The 20,100-nt window shown below is 40.7% G+C and overlaps 1 protein-coding gene across 12 annotated transcripts in view; it reads left to right on the top strand.

The window, feature by feature from the left end:
- Positions 1-20,100, top strand: part of ctnnd2b (catenin (cadherin-associated protein), delta 2b) — a 169,577-nt gene that overhangs the window by 35,773 nt on the left and 113,704 nt on the right. For 11 of the 12 annotated variants that reach the window (XM_039816120.1, XM_039816130.1, XM_039816125.1 and 8 more), the window contains one exon: positions 16,466-16,578. In XM_039816120.1, coding sequence (XP_039672054.1) covers positions 16,466-16,578 — 113 coding nt within the window. Of the gene's footprint in view, positions 1-11,333; positions 11,520-16,465; positions 16,579-20,100 lie in introns of those variants that run through there. The other variant, XM_039816126.1, reaches the window with a different exon arrangement.

Below are 20,100 nucleotides of genomic sequence, written 5' to 3'. Positions count from 1 at the left end.
GCCACTCCCCAGAGCCACACCACCAGTGTATTTCAGAACTACATCAAATCAGCTTACTGACCATAGGATAAGTACTAATCAACATACAGCAAATATAGAACAGATTAACAGATTAAATTTGATGTTAGTGTGAGATCTCGTTATGTATTTAAACTTAGGGGACACATCAAAGTGTTTACAGGTCTTGGGGAGTACTCCTGTTGTCCCTCTACAGGGAGCTGTGTGAAATCTGATTTCGTCAAGTGATGTCACTTGAGTCAGTGTCGGTTGGGTCCGAAGACTGCAAGTTTAAAAAAAAAAAAAAAGAACTGTGGGTGTGGAGTAAGAAAAAATTTCCCAGAACTCTCTCTGCTTGAGGCTAGCAGCTCGAGGCTACATTAGTATCCAAATCTCCAGCCATTAAATTACAGTGTCAGCAATGTATGCTCCAGGTTTTGACAAGGAAGAAAAATGCTTGAAAAAAAAAAAAGATGGTATCTCTGGTTCTGCTGCATCGATTTTGATCTCTTTTCTTGAACTGTCCTTTGTGAGTCTGACAGTTTAATAGGAGTACAATGCTAAATCGATGGAATACTGGTTAATGACATAGTTGATAGCAGTGCTATGAATGTTGGCTCTGTCTGGTCTGAGAAAATGTGGCAGTGTGTATTTTTGCATGCAGTGCGTGTGGGTGGGTGCACGGTTCGAGTGGATACTTGATACTGATACTGTGGACACTGTGTGTGTCCTTGAGTACTATGAGATGTGCTCTGAAATGCAGATGCTAAAGATAGCCAGTGAAAATGCTGAGAGTAGAACAAATAATGGAGTCTGCATGTTTTAGACCCAAACCTCACTGCGAGTTACTACAATGTTCTCAAGGTCCAAGTAGGCCATGTGGACACATACACACACAGGTCATGTACACACACACACACACACACACACACACACACACATGCTGATGATCTAGGACATGGTAATGGCCTTCTGATGAAAATGTGTAAAAAGTCTGGAGGGGAGAAGTCAGGAACTAGTCGTGGAAGAAGTGTCGGCTATTTGAAGAAAGTGAAGACGAATGGATAGTTGCTCACTCTCTCTTCCACCTCCCTTCCTGGCGTCTTTATATTTCATGCTCCTGCTCCATGGTGAAGTTATTATTATTTTTCAAGCCAGTCATTTGTCACTTCCTTCCATACTTGTTTTTGCGGTGTGTAATTTTTCAATATTGTTTGGGCTTTGGCCAGAGTTTGTAACAACAAGAAGTTTTTCAGGGAATGCACACACACACGCACACGCACACGCACACGCACACGCACACGCACACACACACACGAATGCACACACACACACGCACGCACACGCACACGCACACGCACACACACACACGCACGCACACACACACACACACACACACACACACACACACACGGCTCTCTGTTCATTTTAGTTTCCAAAGACAAGGTCAGGCATGAGAGACTAAGAAAAGGCTTCACACACATTTGGATACACAGACGTGCACACATGCGGTCTGCACACAATACACACACACACACACACACACACACACACACACACACACACACACACACACACACACACACACTGGAGTACACGCTGCCAATCAGACTCTTTTGCCTCTGCTGACTCACACCAGGAGATCCCTGCTGCTATTTTTCCTCCATTTCCTTCTACCCACATGAGATTGATTAGCCATTGGACGTTGTATTTATCACATCTGTCAGCTTTTGTCCCCGTATCATTCATCATCTCTGCTGTCAACACATCTGCTGTTGGGGGAGCGCAGTGTGAAGTGTCAGCTCTGAAAGAGTTTCATTCCAATGTGAGATATGCCTATTTGAAAAATCTGACATATTGTCTCGCTGAATGACAGATCAAGTAAAAGTGGCACAGGGTATTGATTAGCTGTCTTTTTACTTGCAGCCTGGTAACGTTTGACAGTCCAGTCAGTTCTGAAATAACAAGATCCAAAATCCTCAAAAACTCCACTATCAGTTAGATAATACAATACTGCAGTCAACCAAACCTGACATGCAAACATGTGTTTTTATTCTGTGTCCAGAACTGGAAAGCACATTACATCACCGCTTCAACCTTAATTTCCATCATGTTTGTAACATCCCACTGTGTTATAAGCCACAACAGAAGTTGAAAGGGAGATTTTGCATAGATACGAAAACATGACAATGCATTCAAGGACGCAAAGATAAAAGGTTGGTGAAAATAAGGGAAAAGCTGCAGCCAGGAGAGAAGACAACTAACGGAAAAACACAAAGAATAAATTCTACCACAGAGGCTCTGTAATGGTTATCAGATCTGAATGTGGGGTTTCTGCAGCCTGATAACTGGGAATCATAGTGCTCTCTGGAACTGTTTACTCTGATTGGCAGTGCAGTAGGAAACAGCTTCACTGCACCGGTCATTGTTTACAGACCGAGTTGATACATTTTCTAGGTGTTTTATGTCCAGACAACTTTTTGGCTAATCTCCTTAGATATCTGCATGTGAATGCACATTAATTAAAAAAAGAAAGCCAGTAAAAAGCTAAATCGTCGCCAGGCGATAGCCGATGGCTTGCGAGATTGCATTTCGGCCAATGCATTCCGCCTCTTTTGCTCTCCACACAGACATTTTACCTGCATGCAACCAAAGCCAGCTCCAACGTGATTGGTCAGTACTACTCAGACTACAAACGGAATCCAGAACGCTTTTAGTTCCAAATTCTTGTCCCCCTTTGCCTACAGATTCTGCTTTAATTTGCAGATATCTGTTTCTAGAGATTGATGCAAATTATTTTCCCTGTAAGCCTTATTAAACTGGTCTAAGATATTTTCTTCACCTTCTAACACAACACATCATTATATATATACTGTTACCTGTGGCATTCTTTTAATTGATCACATTTTAGTTACATATTTACGCTCCATTTTTAACTAGTTTCAAAGCACAAATACTTAAATGCTCATTCCCTTTATGATCGGTGTTAGGATTTGTAAGAAGATGAAAAATCACAGTATTAATAGCTTTTTGAAAACAATCAGGGTTATGGTAATTGTACTCACTCTTGGATGATTCATTAGGTTCTTTTATTGTTGTTTTCTTACATGAGACGTGCGATAATAATGGATGCTATCAGCCTTTCCTCCCCCTCTTGCCGCTACTCTCTCCATTTGTTTATCAAGGATTAATTAAGATTTGTTTAGCATCGGCTACCTCATTAAATTACCAAATACAGTTCTCTTTAAATTTCACAACAGAGTTAGATATTCATAAGAAGTGGTTTCAAAGTGGATCAAATATTTATTTTGTTTTACTTCATATGCAAGGGAGAATGCAGAAAAAGTAGAATATTTAAGGGATGGGGAGGGATTTGGGGAGGAATTGTGTGTGCTCATGCTTTGTCTGCCCCCCCCCTCTCTCTCTCTCTTGCTCTCTCTGGCATTTGAGAAAGTCTTTTACCTTTTGTTATTTCCAGCCGAAAAAAGACTTCAGGCGAGAGCCCCAAAGCAGAAATAGGACAATATTTTTTGTTTCACCCATGCAATTCCACTGTATATGAATATGTTTTTGTGTAGAAATGTGTTTGGTTATTTGTTTTGGTTATTTGTATGCATCCATACTGAATAGGCCGTTTGCTAAGTGGCAAAAAGGCAAAGCCCCACCTGCTGGCAGCAGAAAGAAGTGTAGCTTTATTGCTATTGAGTAACTTAAAAAATGATTTTAAGTACATGACAAAAATGTGGTTATTGATCATTATTCTACAATTAAGGTCAGTGGCTAGATAGAATAAAAAAAAATGTTTGGGTCACAAGGTGAGATGCTGCTATATGGGGATAGCTCCACTCGCAAAATGGTTGGCTTTTAAGTTATTAGTTATTACTTTTTAATGTAACCTGTAACCTGCAAACTAATGAAGCCATTTAATGGCATGCTACTTGGCTTTGGAAGTAATGTAATGCTCAGTTACTACTGTTGGTAACTAAGCGATTCTGGTGGTCAAATTATGCTCCCCATATTCTTCAAAAGTACACTTACCCCTGTTTGCAATCAAAATTGATACTCTGCTTTCGATTTACACTATAGCTTCTTTCTTTTTTACCCCATTATGTTAGATAAACACCAGGTTATATTCATTCCTTTCACTTTAGCTCTTGTATTTTTGGTTTTAGAATAGCCAAAAAAAGACACAATACAGACTCTTAAAGTACAGAGTATCGCTCGTAATACAGCCCCATGTACACCACTTTAACATGTAGAAAAACCAGGCCTGCTGTGCCTAGTTATGGTTGCTAAGCTATGATTGGACAATCACTGTTCGGAGAAGGAGTTTAGTTAACCATCAATTTCGATTTTGCATCTGATTGCATACATATTTGCATGCATGCGTGTTTTGTGCCCATTTTGGAGTGTCACTTATATGGCTGTTGGCTGGCTGTAGCTCAAACTGGAAAGCAGTGACAGGGGAGGCAAATCAGTGCATTGTGGTAAGGCTCGGAAAGGGCCAACGGTATCTTATATTTAGCAGCTTAGTCTCATTGTCGTTTCTCTCTTTGCTACCTGCCACAGCAATAAAAAATGGTTGACCGGGGATTGACAGGCCAGTGAATCTGAGATGTGTGTGTGTGTGTTTGTGCAGTCCAGTGCTCCAGACTTGACTTTAAAAGTTCAGCCCTGCGAGTTATATTATGCAGAAAGCTGAGCAGACGGTTTACACTGCGAAGGAAAAGATACCATACTTTATATTTGATGAGCATAAGTCTAGTGGTAGATGTTGATTATTTTATTACAGGCAAATAAAGACAGAGACAGATGCTGCAACGTAGCCCGAGCCAGGATTTCAGCGCATGCATGAGTGAGCCCTGAGGATTTCCATCAGTGATATTTTTTCACTCTTCTCCTCCTTCCACAGATACAGAACATTCAAATTCAAAGGTTGTATTTGAACATAAAGGCAATACTCACAGATTTATGTCAGATTTAAAACTTTAACTATTTTGTATAACGTCTCAAGACAACTCATAACTTCAACAGCATAACAAAATATTTAATACTTTCATACCAACAGCGGTTTAAAAATTGTTTTTGTTCTTTGAATCGTTGATATATAAAAGCTTGGACTTTGCACCTTAGACCTATTCTTGTAAGACTGGACCTTACTGGCACATATGCACTATGGTCATCTTTATCTGCTGTAATTCATTTGATAAAGTCAATCATTGTACCTTTCAAAATCATGTGCTGTAATTTGTATAATTTCTCTGTTTTCTTTCTCATATGTTTTAGAGCAGCCTATGTCCTATTTTGTCTACAGCAGTTACCTAAGATATGTGTCCGTGGCCCTTGTGAAGGCCACAGTGGTCACACCACCAGGTGTTGCTTTCACTGATAATCTTTCATCATTAACCAATAGCATATCATCAAAAAGGTTAAAAAAAATACGCAGGCCAACACTTAAATAAAGAGCTTAACCAAACTAGCAAGCTACCAAAATGGTGACGTTAAATCACGTCTTTTTACATAACGTTATTCTAAGATACTGTCTATGCACTGGATTTTTTCTTAGCGGAGGTAAGCTAGCAAATAAACCCACTGAATGCAACGTTATTGTTCATTATTTGGCACAATGTTTAGTAATGACCGTAGAAGTGGTCATAGTGAGGGAAAATGTGATCTGATATGCACATTGAAAAATGTGTTATGTTTCTGGAATTGTTCATCCGCTATGTGTGATTTCTGTAAAGCTGAACGGACTCACGGTCATAAAACTGATTTTGTTCTAATCCTAACTCTTTCTGTGAGAGGAAGCACACTAACATTCTATCCTGGAATGTAATTGTAAGACGTATGATGCTTTTGTGTACAAAGTACTTGGATTTGTTCTTGAATCCATTCGGTGAAAACTGTTTTACTGAGGATTGTAAGCTTTCAGTGGGCAGACCTGCTCATTTTTCCTCTTCCAGCTCCAGCACACAAACTGCGTTTTGGGGGAGTAGAATGTCAATCGCGCAATTCTCCTGCAGTCATTAAGATACCTCGTAGAACTCTTACCCTTTAGGTGTTTACCTCATGTGTCACAGCCCTGGGCTTTTAATTTCCTTGAGGTTTTCATCCATCCCTGCAGTTTGAATAAACAATTTTACCTTGATGCTGGCTTTTTGAAAATGTGCAGCACAATAAGCTGAACAAAGACACTGCGATCTGAATATTTAACAGTTGCTCATAATTCATGTCTCTAACCCTGTGTTTAAAACCTGGTTCAGTGCTGTTGCACAGAGGGGTGGAAGCAGAGACTGTGGTGAGGAGAGGAATTAAACCCTGGATCTACAGCTGCAGTTATCGGGCAACAAGACAAATCTGTCTGGTTTGGGATAAACATTTAAGTGGTTTTTGGTATCCGGAGAGCCCTAAATCTCCTTGAAGCTGTCTTCCCCCCTCGCTGCTTTTCAGTCAGCTAAAGTTTTCTCCTTCTCTATCTCATTTCACTTCACCTCTCTCCCTGCTCCCCTCTATCACACCCCATCTTGTCATGTGGGCTTGTTTCCCATTGCCTCCAGGACAACTTTGTTACAAACTGAGTGCACCTACTAATGTTCTGGCCTGAAACAATAGCTCCAAACAGCAGTGGTCTTAGCTATATAGCCACCGTGACATTTTCTCATTGAACAGGCCCCGTTCTTCTAAAACAACTAAATGCCAGGCGGACACCACGGGGCACAATTAGACCGCTTTGCACTGGAGAGAGAGAGAGAGAGAGAGAGAGAGAGAGAGAAGAGAGAGAGAGACAGATAAAGCTAAAACACACACGCACGCACGAACATACACACACACACACACACACACACACACACACTGCAACTCTGCTCCCCATGCAGCCCACTACTGTCCTACAGTCATTTATTTTACTTTACTAATTGCTTTAATGGGGTTTTCAGGGGCCACCCTGTTCCTGTAAGCTAGTGGCTGCACACTAACTCTCTATCTGTCTTCCCTCTGTCTCCATTAATAGGCTCAGATTGGAGCCAAATCTTTAGTAATACAATCAGTTGACAAGCACTTGATTGTAGAACCTGCTCGTTAAGACATAGTTCATTGTTGTCCTTTTCACTTAATTGCTTATTAAGCTATGATTACTCACACAAGCATGCACATGCACGCATGCACGCACGCACGCACGCACGCACGCACGCACGCACGCACGCACAGGCCAGTGAGTGTTTCCATCCACCTGTATGACGGACATGATGACGTTTTAGTTGGTTAGTTTAGTTAGTACTCATTACTTTTGTAACTTTATTAGCCCATTTATTACAAATCACTTTTTTTGGATTCCATTCATTTCCTAATCCATCACAATAAACGTAAAGTATTGTCACTTACACAGCCACTTGTGTAATGTATTCTGCGCCTCCAAAGGGGTGTTGTCAAATCTGAGAGAATAACCTACCCGTGTAGTGGTGATGTCATCAGGGTTATCTCTGTTTGGGCATGGAGACTTCAAATGTGTAACAGAAAAGCCTGCATTACAAACTGGGGGCTTTTTGGAGCTTGACCCACACTAGGGAGCGAAAGTCATGTTATGTCAGCCATTGAAATCTGTCTTTTTTTGAGTCCCCTAATTTAATGGAAGTCAAACACTAAATTGCTGAAATAGTCCTTTAAATTGCATTATGATTACAAACACGTTTGTAATGGGCCTTTAACCTGAACTGTTTCTAATGTGACATTTAATGTCATTCAACATTTAAACTGAGGGTTTTCTAAGTTTAGACTTTACTCCCCTGAAAGAATACAATAAGTAACAGCTGTTTCTGTTTTGTTCACAATATATATTCTTTCAGTCCTTAGTATGGGTCAAACTCCTAAAATTCTGGATCCTACATTACCCATAATGCACCTAATTTTATCATTTTGGTCTGACCCTTCCTGCCTGGTTAAATGCCCACATTATTCAAACTCCATACCGCCAGTTTATGACACAGGCTTTTTTGTTACAAATGTGTACATTTCAAGCCTAAACTGAGATGATAAAATGATCAGGGTTATTATTTTCTCGGACTTGACAAAGCTTCCCTAGAGCCACAGAATATATTATACAACCACAGGCTGAGTAGTACTCATCATTACAAGTAAACTGACCTTTACGAGTAAAATCTGTGGAGTGCCCCTTTTGATAGTGATTATTTGCACAGACTACTGAACACTAGCAGAAATGTTCCCAGCAGTGGCGGCGCCAGAGATGTTCTTTTGCCGGTGCTTTGGGGTTGCTGGACGTTTCGGTGAGGTGAGGTGCTCTGAAATTTTGAGTTTCCCTTGACACAAATAGGCTAACGTTACATACACTCGCGCAGATGCCCACCCACCTCCGCCGGCGTTTAGGCCTACTAAGCAAGCGAACGAGAGAGATTGATTTAAAGTTGCCGATACAACAGCACCATAGAACTCTGATTAGCCCACCAAACATATTTCAAATACCAGCCAACAAGCCGGGTTCAAACAATCATTACTGCAGCTCTCATACAGTGGCTCAGAAGAGTAATGCAGCAGTCCAAATACACCACACATAGCCAAGCACACACATAAAAACACACGCGCATGTATCCTCACACAGTTTTCACACTTGCACGTATGGTCAAAATACTGTAGTCATATCTGAGGTGACTTAATAGATCTAAATAAGCCACTGAGGACGAACACGTTTTCTGGGCTAAAAACAAACCGATTATATACCGATAACTTTAGATTCGGTGATCCATTTATTCACATTTCTGTAAAATACATGTTTACTGTGCTCTTCTACAAGACAGAGATAAGAGTAAAGTTCTTGCATGGACCCCTAACAGCTGACTCACCCACTGTGGCCTGGCTGTGCGGTCCCCTGGTCTAATGTCATTTACAGCAGGGTGACGTTAAGCATCCTCAGCAGCAATCACGGCCGTGGTCAGCTCATCTTCCTCCGGCTGCTTTTCTTCGTCCCGCTTGGTGACAAGTTCACCATATCTCTCAGTCTCATTTACAGATTTTGATAAAGTCTGAGGGAGTAAAAAACTATCCATTGCTAGCGTTGGACTCACTTCTCTAATCCTAACGGCTCCAAATATTGAGCTTTTTTTTTTTTTTTTTTTTTAAGGTTATTGGGAAGTAAGGTCAAAAGTTCAATGTGTCCTACACCCTTTGGCTGAATACGATCACCTGTGTTTTTTAGCCTAAAAATAATCGTTTGTTTTATTAATGTATTTATTCATTTTTCAAATATAAATTATACTATTTACATATTAACGATTTTTTATTAATTTATAAATCAACCACAGCAATTTCTTGGGGTGGCTATGGCAAACCTAGGGGTAGGCTAGCTACAGCACACCCTAGCCCCTCCCTGGCGCCGCCGCTGGTTCCCAGATACAGTATATCAGCTTTCTACAATCCAAATGGTCTTACCCTAAAATACTTCATATTGCGCACACACAGACACATAGGCTACATACACACATGGACGTGCACGCTCACAGCTGCTGTGTATCCTGTGCTTTAGAGTTGCAGACTAAGCGTTGTGTTTATCAAGCTGATCCGTCTAGTTTTAAGCCAAACACTGAGTTTATCTTTGTGATTCAGTCAGTCAGTCTGCAGCCAAACAGGTGTATAAACTGAACCAATCCAAATTTGAATAAAGAAATGACTGGAGCTTTGCATGTGTGTATCATGTATTTGCAAGGATGCCATGATTGCCTTTCGTTAGACTGTGGCATCCAGGGAGTGGGAAGTGGACATGTCAGATAAAGGGAAGTAAAAACAAAGAAAAGATTTTAGATAACACATTTTTGACATTTTTTTTGTTTGTCGGTGCTTTAGGAAGCACCTGTGGCACCTGTTGGGAAGCCATGGGTTCATTTTTGGAGTCAGATTGCATCTGGGTAAGAGATGGTTGTGCGTGATTGTTTTTTATGTAAAGCAAATGTTCGCTTGTTGGATGATTCACTTGTTTCTGTATATGTTTAAATTTGAAAATTAAAACCATTAAGCATAGTTCTTAGTGCCATCTTGGTGACGAGTTGGTGAACCACACATACTAGCTAGCTGGGGACCGCCTAGCCCTAGCCTTCCACCATTGCACACCAAGATAGAGGCCCTGCTAAGTGACAGCTTGCCACTGAGATTCTTCGTTCACTGACTGGTACGAAAACACAGCTTAGATTGCAAACTTTCTCCTTGGGGAGGAGTTTATACTTTGAAATAACAACACAGCTACACAGCTAATCTAATATGATGGTTTTGTCTCTTTTGAACTCTCTGGGTCTCCATTCCCTCTAAGGTCAACACAGTTTACTTTTGGTCAATGGCTCAAATTCTTGAGTCAAAGTTCTCAAAAGCTGAACTCGACATAACAGGTTTAACATGGACTTACTGCCTCCACAAGTGAATCCACTGATCATGGCAATTCCATTGAAATTTCCATTGAAATTTCCGAACATTGGCTGTTATTATGCTGGTCCTTACAGCACATAGCATATAGGTTATAATTTGTTAATTACTTAAACAGAGGAGTAACAAAATTCCACTTTGCATGCGTTCACATTCTCAGTCTATACAAATAATAGCAGCCAATAGTCCAAAAGGTCTTGACATGCCACGGCTGTATGTAGATTAGATTTGTATTTTTATGTATGTGCTTGAACTTACTCCAACTACTTTGCTTTTCTGCCACTATACACTCCTTACATTTGTGTGTGTGTGTGTGTGTGTGTGTGTGTGTGTGTGTGTGTGTGTGTATGTGTGTAGGCTTGTGTATATGGCCTGCAAGTGTGTGTAGGCATGTTTGTATTTGTGTGTAGGTATGCTGTTTTGAGTGTGTGTGCCTCCCTCCATCTCCCCTCCCGTCCATCTTCTGTCTCACCCGCCTCAGCCCTTCTCCTAACCCCCCGGCTTTTCAGTGATGGTGGCTCGGGGGGAGGTGGGAGGAGAAGGAGAAGTGCAGATGGTCTGGTCAGAGAGAAAGAGAGAGAGAGAGAGAGAGAGAGAGAGAGAAGAGAGAGAGAGAAAGAGAGGTAGACTGAGAGAGAGACAGAGAGTGACTGGCGAGCGGCGGGCTTTTTTGGCAGGGTCGGCCGGTGGGAGGGCCCATTGTGATGCAACGTTGCATAAATAATGCCACGGGGCTTCTAAATGCTCCGTTGCCATGGGGACCTTTGTGCCTCAGTGAGCACTGTGTGTGTGTGTGTGTGTGTGTGTGTGTGTGTGTGTGTGTGTGTGTGTGTGTGTGTGTTTCATGGCCCCCGAGGAGGGAGAGAGAAAGAGACATAGAGACAGAAAGAGAGAGAGAGAGAGGGGGGGGGCTGAGTTGCAGTCAGCTCAAGTGACACTAGAGCCTCTCTTTCTATGTCTTTCTTTCTGTCTCTCTATCACTTGCTGTGTTTGACCCAGGACAGATGAGTGTTTGGAGGAGGGAGAGGGAGTGTTGTCGTTGCTTTTTGACCAGAGGGGAGCAAAGATTTTCTGTCTCTCTGTGAAGTATGGTCCATGTGAAGGTATGTGTTGTCACTACTTCCATTCCTCTATTTCTCTTTTCTTTTTTTTGCCGTTTTCTTGACTCTTCATTTTTGGAATACATCCCGGCATGGTCTCTGCCTGTTCCTCTGTAGTAACAGGTGTCTGCCTGTCAGCCCTGAATTGGAGGGAGAACAGATCGGAGGGGCAGGTGGGGGGAAGGAGGGAGAGATGGCTTTTGTTTGGATGTTTTCAAGAAGCCTTTCAACTGAATTCTCACAGCTTGCCATCCAGCTAGTTAGTCAACTCGCTTAGCCACTCAGCCTCTATGCTCTCAGCTGTCGGAGCGCCAAACGAGCAAACAAACAAAGAAAAACACAAGCGTTTCAACTTTTCCTTCATCTGCTCTGGAGATGTTGTATCGAAGTAGGTTGTTGTTTCTCGGTTATTGCTTTCCAGCTGATACGGGTAGTTAGATTGATTGATTGAAAAGAAGAAACAAAGTCAGCTCGCACAGGGAAAAGCTTGCAGTTCTCTTGTGTTCATGTAAAACGTTCAGTTTCTTAACTCTGTGTGATAGAATGTCCTGCAGCTATGTAGTAGCTTTGTAACAAGTGGCTGGTTTGTGTTTGCATCAAAGGATTACAATGTTAATGTTCAAATGTGCCTTTAAGCAATGACATAAAACCATCTATGTTTTTTCTTGCTGACGGCTCCATGCTAAAACTTTAACACTAGTGCTAAAAAAGGTGTTGTTTTTATTCATTTCAAAAAGGATTTATTATCAGCTCAGTAAATACAGTCAACTCAGCACAACTGATGTAGCCAGGTGATTCTTTTTTTGTATTACTTTTTCTGTTAAGCAGCTTTATTTTCGTCTGCAGTGCACATCTTTGTATCATCCTGAAAGAGTCTACATGTGTACATGTTGCTCTCGCAGTATGTTCACACTTCACTGATTTCACAGCAGTGTGTGTGTGTGTGTGTGTGTGTGTGTTAACATTAACAGACTGTTCTGCATTCCCAACATTTTAGACTGGCAGAAGTTGCATTTAGTGTTACAGTAGAAGAAAAAACACAACTTTTACCTTTTACCTTCAGTCCTTTTTATCAGTCTAGATTGTTCTGATGTGAGTTGCCCAGTGTTGGAGATATCGGCCATAAAGACATCTGCCTTCTCCCCAATATAATGGAACGAGATGGAACTGTGATGGCTTGTGGTTCTCAAAGCGCCAAAAAAATACATTTGAAAAACTCAACAGCAGTGTCTTTCAGGAACTCATGAACCGGTTACTCAATATAATCCACAGACCCTGGTTGTGAGCAGTTTCATATAGGTACAAAAAAAATATTCTATCGAACTACACCCGCCAATAGAAAGAAAATAGTTCCTACATGAAACTGCTCACTGTGGATTATATTGAGTTACAGGGTTGTGATTTCTTAAAAGAGACATTGCTGTTGAGTTTTTCAAATGTATTTTTGTTGGCGGTTTGAGCACCACAAGCAGAGTGCCATCTAGTTCTGTTATATTGGAGAGAAGGCAGACATCTTTACAGCTGATCTCCAACACTGTGCAATTCACACCAAAACAATCTAGACTGATAAATAGCCCTACAGGGAAGAGGAAAAATATGTATTTATTTTTTTATTTTAGGTTGAACTGTCCCTTTAACGATGTCATAAAGTCAATGGGAAGCTTTTTACAACCCTGCCACTGTTAGTGATTCAATACACCCACTCAATGTCACAGCAGCAAGTTTTAATTTATGTGTGGAAGTTGTGGTTCTCATATGAGTCTATACGCTACAGAATCCATGCATTTATATCTGTGTATGCTTCTGTGCAAGCGTGCACGTATGCCAATGCGTGTGCACGTGTGCATGTATCGTGGGCATGTTTCTATAGCCACACGTGTGTGCCAGTATGTGTGTCCAGTTACCATTAATAACACGAAGGCGGTGCATAATTACGGTGACATTTGCAATTTGATTTGTTAACTTATTACATTAATGATTCATTATAATCAAATTGTATCATTATGGTGGGAAGCCTGGAGTTGCCTCAGGCATCATCAGTGTTTAAGCTCCCACAGACCGGCACTCTGCTCTCTGTCAGTATTCTTAAGAGGAAAATACTCATCATGTAATCACTATAAATGAGATTAACGTTATTTCCTACTGGGAAATGTATTTTTCAGTGATATTTTGAGGGCACCTCAAATGTTAAAACTATTATAAAAGTTAAGTGTTTTTTTTCTGACCGTGTCTGTGCAAGCAGAGTAGTCTGACTTTTTATTGTATGTTAACTTTTAATGCCATGCTATTGCTTTCTGAATGGATGCACTGTAGCTTCATTTGGTTTGAAACTCCAAAAAGGTTCAAGTGTTAGAAGTGCAACAGGCCGTTTGTCATGCACAGTCTAATGTGTTATTGTAAAGTGTCAAACGAGAACATAGTACAAGACAGATAAGAATTCACTGTCGTCTGCAATTTTACGTTAATCTTCAGCGATTGACCATCAAACCAAATGAAATATATGAAGATAATTCAGATTCTAATTCAGAATTTTGTATCTTTTTTTTATGAGCTCAGATCTCTTTCAGAATATCTCCTTTGTATTAAAATGCTGACCAGGTAACATTGATTGATTATATCTCCCGTCCAGACACGATTTATTCTAATTCCATCACTTTTATTATCTGGAAACCCACCAGAAAACTGTCAGAATCCAATTTAAGATCTAAATCACGATTTCAGGACAGGTACTCCGGTGTATAGACACTGTGTGCTCTTCACTTAATTCGGATGGATTAATTAGTACTTCGTTTTTTTTTTTCTTTGCACAAATTGATGAAATCAGTTATATTTAATCAGCTATAATGATCGCAGCAGCAGACTCAAATACTATAATCAGCTGTTGGTTTGTTTGCGTATCAGTTAATTGGTGGTTATTTATCACACATTCAACAGCATAAATTAAGCGTAAAAATAATGGGCCTTTTGGAAGAAGCTGATAAGAACAGATTTGTTCTGAAACGGCACATACAAGAGATATAAGAGATTTTGTCGCATTCACCAATTTTTCTTATATTTAAAATTTTCTTTACAGATAATTACTATAGCACGTATTTCACTTGAGAATTTTTATGCTGAAAAAAAAAATCATCATGGCCTGCCAGTTCACTAAAATGTTCTACAAGATTTCTTCTTTTTTTTGGCAGGAGTACTTTTGGCATGACAACTTTTACAATTCAGTAGACGTGAGGAAAATTGTCACAGTCCGACAGCTGCTTCAGGGTATTCGTTCGAGTCACTGTCTAAGTCCAGGCGCCCTCCGCTCTAACACCTGATAGAGTAACACTTTTGTGACTGACACTTGCCTGGAGCAGAACAGACAGCCTCTTATTATAGCAGTTTAGAGGCGTCGACTATACTAATGACCACCTCTCTCGAAGGCACATCTCCTAGTGAATAGTCATGAATTCATCAAGTTTATGTAGTTTAGAGGGTTTGGTGAATCAGACTGGGAACAGTTGGATGAGTAAGCCTCACAGAGCCAAGTAAGACACATTTAGGGTAAGAAAATTAAAATATTCTTGCATGAGTGTGTTTCCATCCAACTGTTTTTATTAGGTGTTTGTGGGGGGATCGATACAAAGTATCGTGATATATCCAAGGTAATACTGTATCGATACATGGACGACAAGAATCGATCTTTTATTATATAAATTGCACATCAGAATTTCACTCTTTAGTACTGAAATAATTAAATCACTTGCTTTTTCAGTCCACTAGATCGTAAGATGAACAAACAGAGAAATGTATCTTTTTAGATAAAACAGATGTTGACAAAGTTTTCCTTTGGGGAAATACTATGAAGTTGGAAAATATTGCAGTATAATCAAAATCGCAAAAGTATTGTGATAATATCGTATCGTGGGGCCTCTGGTGATTCCCACCCCTATAGTTTTTTATGCACATTTACGGATTTAAGCCACATATGTTAGAGTGAAGAGTGTATTAACATCCAGCAGTATGGTGACAGTGTATCTTCAGGGGGCGCTACACTGCAGCTCCAGATTCTTCAACTGGGGTGATGTGACTGACAACCTCCTCCACCCCTCCCTTCATGTCAGCCACCTCATGGTAACAGCAGGATGCAAATCCATACAGTAAAGGCCTTTTTATGGTTGTGTGTAGAATCGACGGCGTACCCCCGCAGACCCCTCTGTGTCTACGCCGTAGCCTGACGTGCACCTCTCGAAAAATTTAACTACATGTCGCAGCGATGCACGTCGCTCGGCCGTGGCTCCATTTCCCCCCCGACTCATTTCCTGGTTCTCCTTCTCCATAAACAACATGAAATCAAGGAGAGGGTTAGTTCAGAAAACACAGGGGAGACACTTTGTTTCTCTCACTATGACTCTAGAATAGGAAGAGAATCGCCGTCTCACTCCCCCCACACACACACACACACACACACACACCGCCAGCTCGATGCACACACCTGCACACAAGTATAAACACCAGGCCACTTATGTAGGCTACGGCGAAAGCTCTGCGTGGAGCCGCAGCAGGACCATAAAACGGCCTTTAGAGTGAATAGATGATTTGTCAGGCAGGCATTAGACTAAAGCTTTCAACTGGCGGAAATGACAGAATTCTTCACGCCAAAACTTCATCTGTTTCATGAGTTTCCTAGTCACAGCAATAACAAATGTTACATTTGTGATGGCTTTAGTTTGGTGTCGCTGTTTTGCTTCATATCAAACTCTTCTCAGTGAATATCTGGCAGTGTGAAACTGGCAGACACAGTGCTATCTGGCCTGTTCTCCCACCACAGACGGCAGAGTCCATTTCACAACAATTAAAAATGTGTTCAGATAAAACGGGGCCAAAATAATGTTCGGGATGACTGTAAATGTGACAGTAAATAAACACATTGACACATTCTGTCTTTCTCCCCCACCCCTCTCTCTCTCTAGGAGTTGCAGTTTGAACGTCTGACCAGGGAGCTGGAAGCCGAACGACAGATTGTTGCCACTCAGCTGGAGAGATGCAAGCTTGGCTCTGAGACTGGAAGCATGACTAGCATCAGGTGTGTTTGTGTGTTTGTCTCTGACCTGTCAGATCGTCTTCTGTACGCTCTACCTGTGTGTGTCAGCTGTGCTCTTGCAGGTGACTGGCTTTACAGCTGGTCACATTTGTAGTACGCTCCTTGATTTGTGTCCAAAATTCATCTCTATGATTAAAAACCACAGTTCAAAAATACTGTTGTTTTGCTCTGGAGGTCAGAGAGAGAGAGAGAGAGAGAGAGAGGGAGAGAGGGAGAGAGAGAGAGAGAGAGAAAAAAAAGAGAGAGAGAGAGAGAGAGAGAGAGAGAGAAAGAGATCTTCCTGCATTCCTCTGGTGCACTAGATCGTGTTCCTTCTTGCATTTATCCACACACCTGCTACAGTAGAGCCGCAAAATGTATTTATATTGTTTGCTTATGAATTCACACACTTAACACATATCAAAGTGTTAGAAATACATAAATCTGGTAGCTCTAGCTTCCCTTTTGCTTGCATATCCAGCTATACATACAGCTATGTGTAGCTTTTATCGTTAATAAGTAATTGCAACAAAAAGTTGTTGAAAGGACTAGCTGCTTCTACCTGTACAGTACTTAACACAATACAGACATTTCTCTCGGACAGAGCTACCTAGCTAGTTAGCCCAAGCAGGTGTCCAATTTAAAGCAGCAGTCCAATATTGAAGGGGGCATGATTTTTGGCAACTTGTGTACAACCTGACATATTATAACTATATCAAGTTGTCATGGCAACGTGTTAGCAAGGAATTACCTAATTACACATCCAGCAGCCACAGTCCAATATTGAAGGGGTCATAAAGCAATTCAGTTGTTATCACTTTATAAAACATGTTGCTCAGTGCAGAGTTATTTTCAGGCAAAGTATAATAAAAGCTCAAGGATGATAACTTGAGACGTCTTATAAACCTGATTGTATGTGTAAGTGCCTTGAGAAAAGAATATAGATCAGTCAAAAACTCACTGGCAGACTTTATGGACAGAACGATGTTGCCATTCTGAACCTCTTAACTGCACACTGACTACACATACTCTAGCACCTTTCAGATCAGAGGCGCACAGGGAATGAATCACAGTCACTTTGCGGCTTTGGATTTTAAACTTAAAGTGCTCATATTATGCTTTTTGGCTTTTTCCCTTTCCTTTATCGTGTGATATATCTTTTTGTGCATGTAATCCGTTTGCAAAGAGAAAAAGCCCAAAGTCCACCCCAAAGGGACTTACCATCTCCACCAGAAAACACTGTTCACAAACTGCTCCAAACAGCTCTACTGTAGTCCAGCCTTTACTTCACAGACAAACATGCATCGCTTTGTAACACTCGTTATGCTCACCTAGCTGCTAGCATGGCACTCCCTCATACTCTGCTTCTGACTGGCTTGTAGTGCTTACCTAGGTACTGCGCAATGTGCGACTCCCAACAAAGATGGAACAGAAGTGAGATGCCTCACTCTGTAGCTACAGAGAGCTCAACGCACAGGGTGAAAAGAGCTTGATGGTGTTTTAAGCCCCCAACGTCGACTTCAAGGCAAGGCTGCGACCGTTGACTTAAAGGCACCTAACTCTAACCCTAACCATTGCCTAATCCTAGTGCCGATGACGTTGGGAACTTAAACCACCAAACACAGTGTAAAGAGGAGCTGCAGCAATGTGCAGTACAACAAAAATATGGTGTTTTTTGAAAATTAAACCATGTAAACCTATTCTAATATAACCTCTAAATACAATTTGAACCTGAAAATGAGCATAATATGAGCACTTTAAAATTCACTGATGTCATTTAATATGAATTTGATCATCATGCGACTGACTAATGATCAAAATGATCAAAATCATTTCTCATATAAATAATGCTCTTATACAAATTTTTACCTAAAATAACCTGTATTTTATAATTGGAGCTAGAGTGCCCTTATTAAAAATTAACATATATTTGATTCTGCATTTTGCATTTGCCAGACACAGACATGACTTTGTGTTATGTTAACATACAAACCTAATCCTTTGAAATCTTACTCATTTCTCAAAAATCTCACACTGCCTTAAAATATACCAGAATACCTCCTTTTTTGCAGCAGTAGAGAGCAAAATTACTTTCTTTTTCAAATCGTGCCAACCCTGTCAGTGTAACACTCCAGGTTGATCAAAGCGGCTGCTTTTGGTTGTTTTAAATACATGTTGGCTCAGGTCTAATGGCACAAAGCAAATCCCCAGTTTCGCAAACATGACACACTATTAATTGTCCATTAAAAACCACAATTGCTTCTCACAAAGATAATGTGGAGCTGTCACAGGAGTCCTTTGTTCTGCCCAGGGTCTTCATTTTTCTTTGCGACGAGGAAGTAAACTGTACACAATGTGAAGAGATTGTCATATTATCTGCTGCTGATTGAGTTTGGACCCGAGCTTCGTCTCTGCTCTGTGCTCAAAGAACAAATTCTACAGATTCCATACCAGTCCCAATGTGAAAACAGCACTCCTGACACAATAGTGGTAACGCACTTAGCTTGTCTCTCTGGACTATGTAACGCGATTAAAGTGTCTGTCTCCATTTCTCTGTCTCACTTTCAGTCTCTCTCACACACACAAATAGACGCACGCAATCCATCATCGTTTCTCCTCTTTGATTCTGTTAAGCGAGTGGGGATTCCATCTGTCTCAAACTAATTACTCATATGCCAGCATTGTAATTCTCGTTTCAATTTGAGGGGTGGACCAACAAAGAGCAGAATGATGGTCTAAACCCAATTCTTTCACAAGTCTAATTAACTGGTGCATGCATTTAGCTGCTCAACGCTGTCGCAGGGCTGTATTGAGGGGCCCCATTTAAAGAAGTAGCAACATGGGAGATGGAAGAGGTGTGGAGTCCAAAAAAACACGTCTTCCACTTCATCACCCAGCTGCACACAGATGGAATAAAGGCTGCCATCTTGCTAACTCGATTAGATGGGTTTCTTATTTAGTAAGGAGCAGAGGGTCTTGTGGATTACACTGTCTTTCATTGCTTTTTATAGGCTGTCCACTTTGTTTGACTTGGAGGTAATTACCATATTGACAAATGGTTTGGCAAAACACAAAAGTCCAACAAGGCAATATGGTAGAAGTTTGTAGTGCCTGAAGCATGTAGGGTTTATTGTTCAATTACCTCTGATACATTAGTATTGTTTCTGTTCTGCAAATGTTTAGTCATTGCTGCTTGTCCAAGGGAAAAATTTAATTGGCAGCTACAAGACCTGCAGGAATTTATCTTGGTAGCATTTATGGCGAGACGTATTAACACCGTGCACAGAAAATGAACTAGGAGCTTAAATGTATTTTTTAGCAGCTTGCTGGAAGTAAACGTAAATTTGTTGCAATGTTTTGAGTTTATTCCTTTTGTAATTTTGGTTAATAATGCACTTTGACCTTGAGAAAATTAATAGATTGTTTTGTATGTTCCTTTTATTTTCCCATTTTTTTGATTAGCTACATTAGCATAAGTATGTTAGCATGGCTGAGATGCATTTTGGCTGGTACAGTATTTTGTTT

Source organism: Perca fluviatilis, chromosome 11, assembly GCF_010015445.1.
Source record: "Perca fluviatilis chromosome 11, GENO_Pfluv_1.0, whole genome shotgun sequence".
NCBI lineage: Eukaryota > Metazoa > Chordata > Actinopteri > Perciformes > Percidae > Perca > Perca fluviatilis.
Note: the sequence above shows the minus strand (reverse complement) of the source record. Positions and strands in the feature narration are given on the sequence as shown.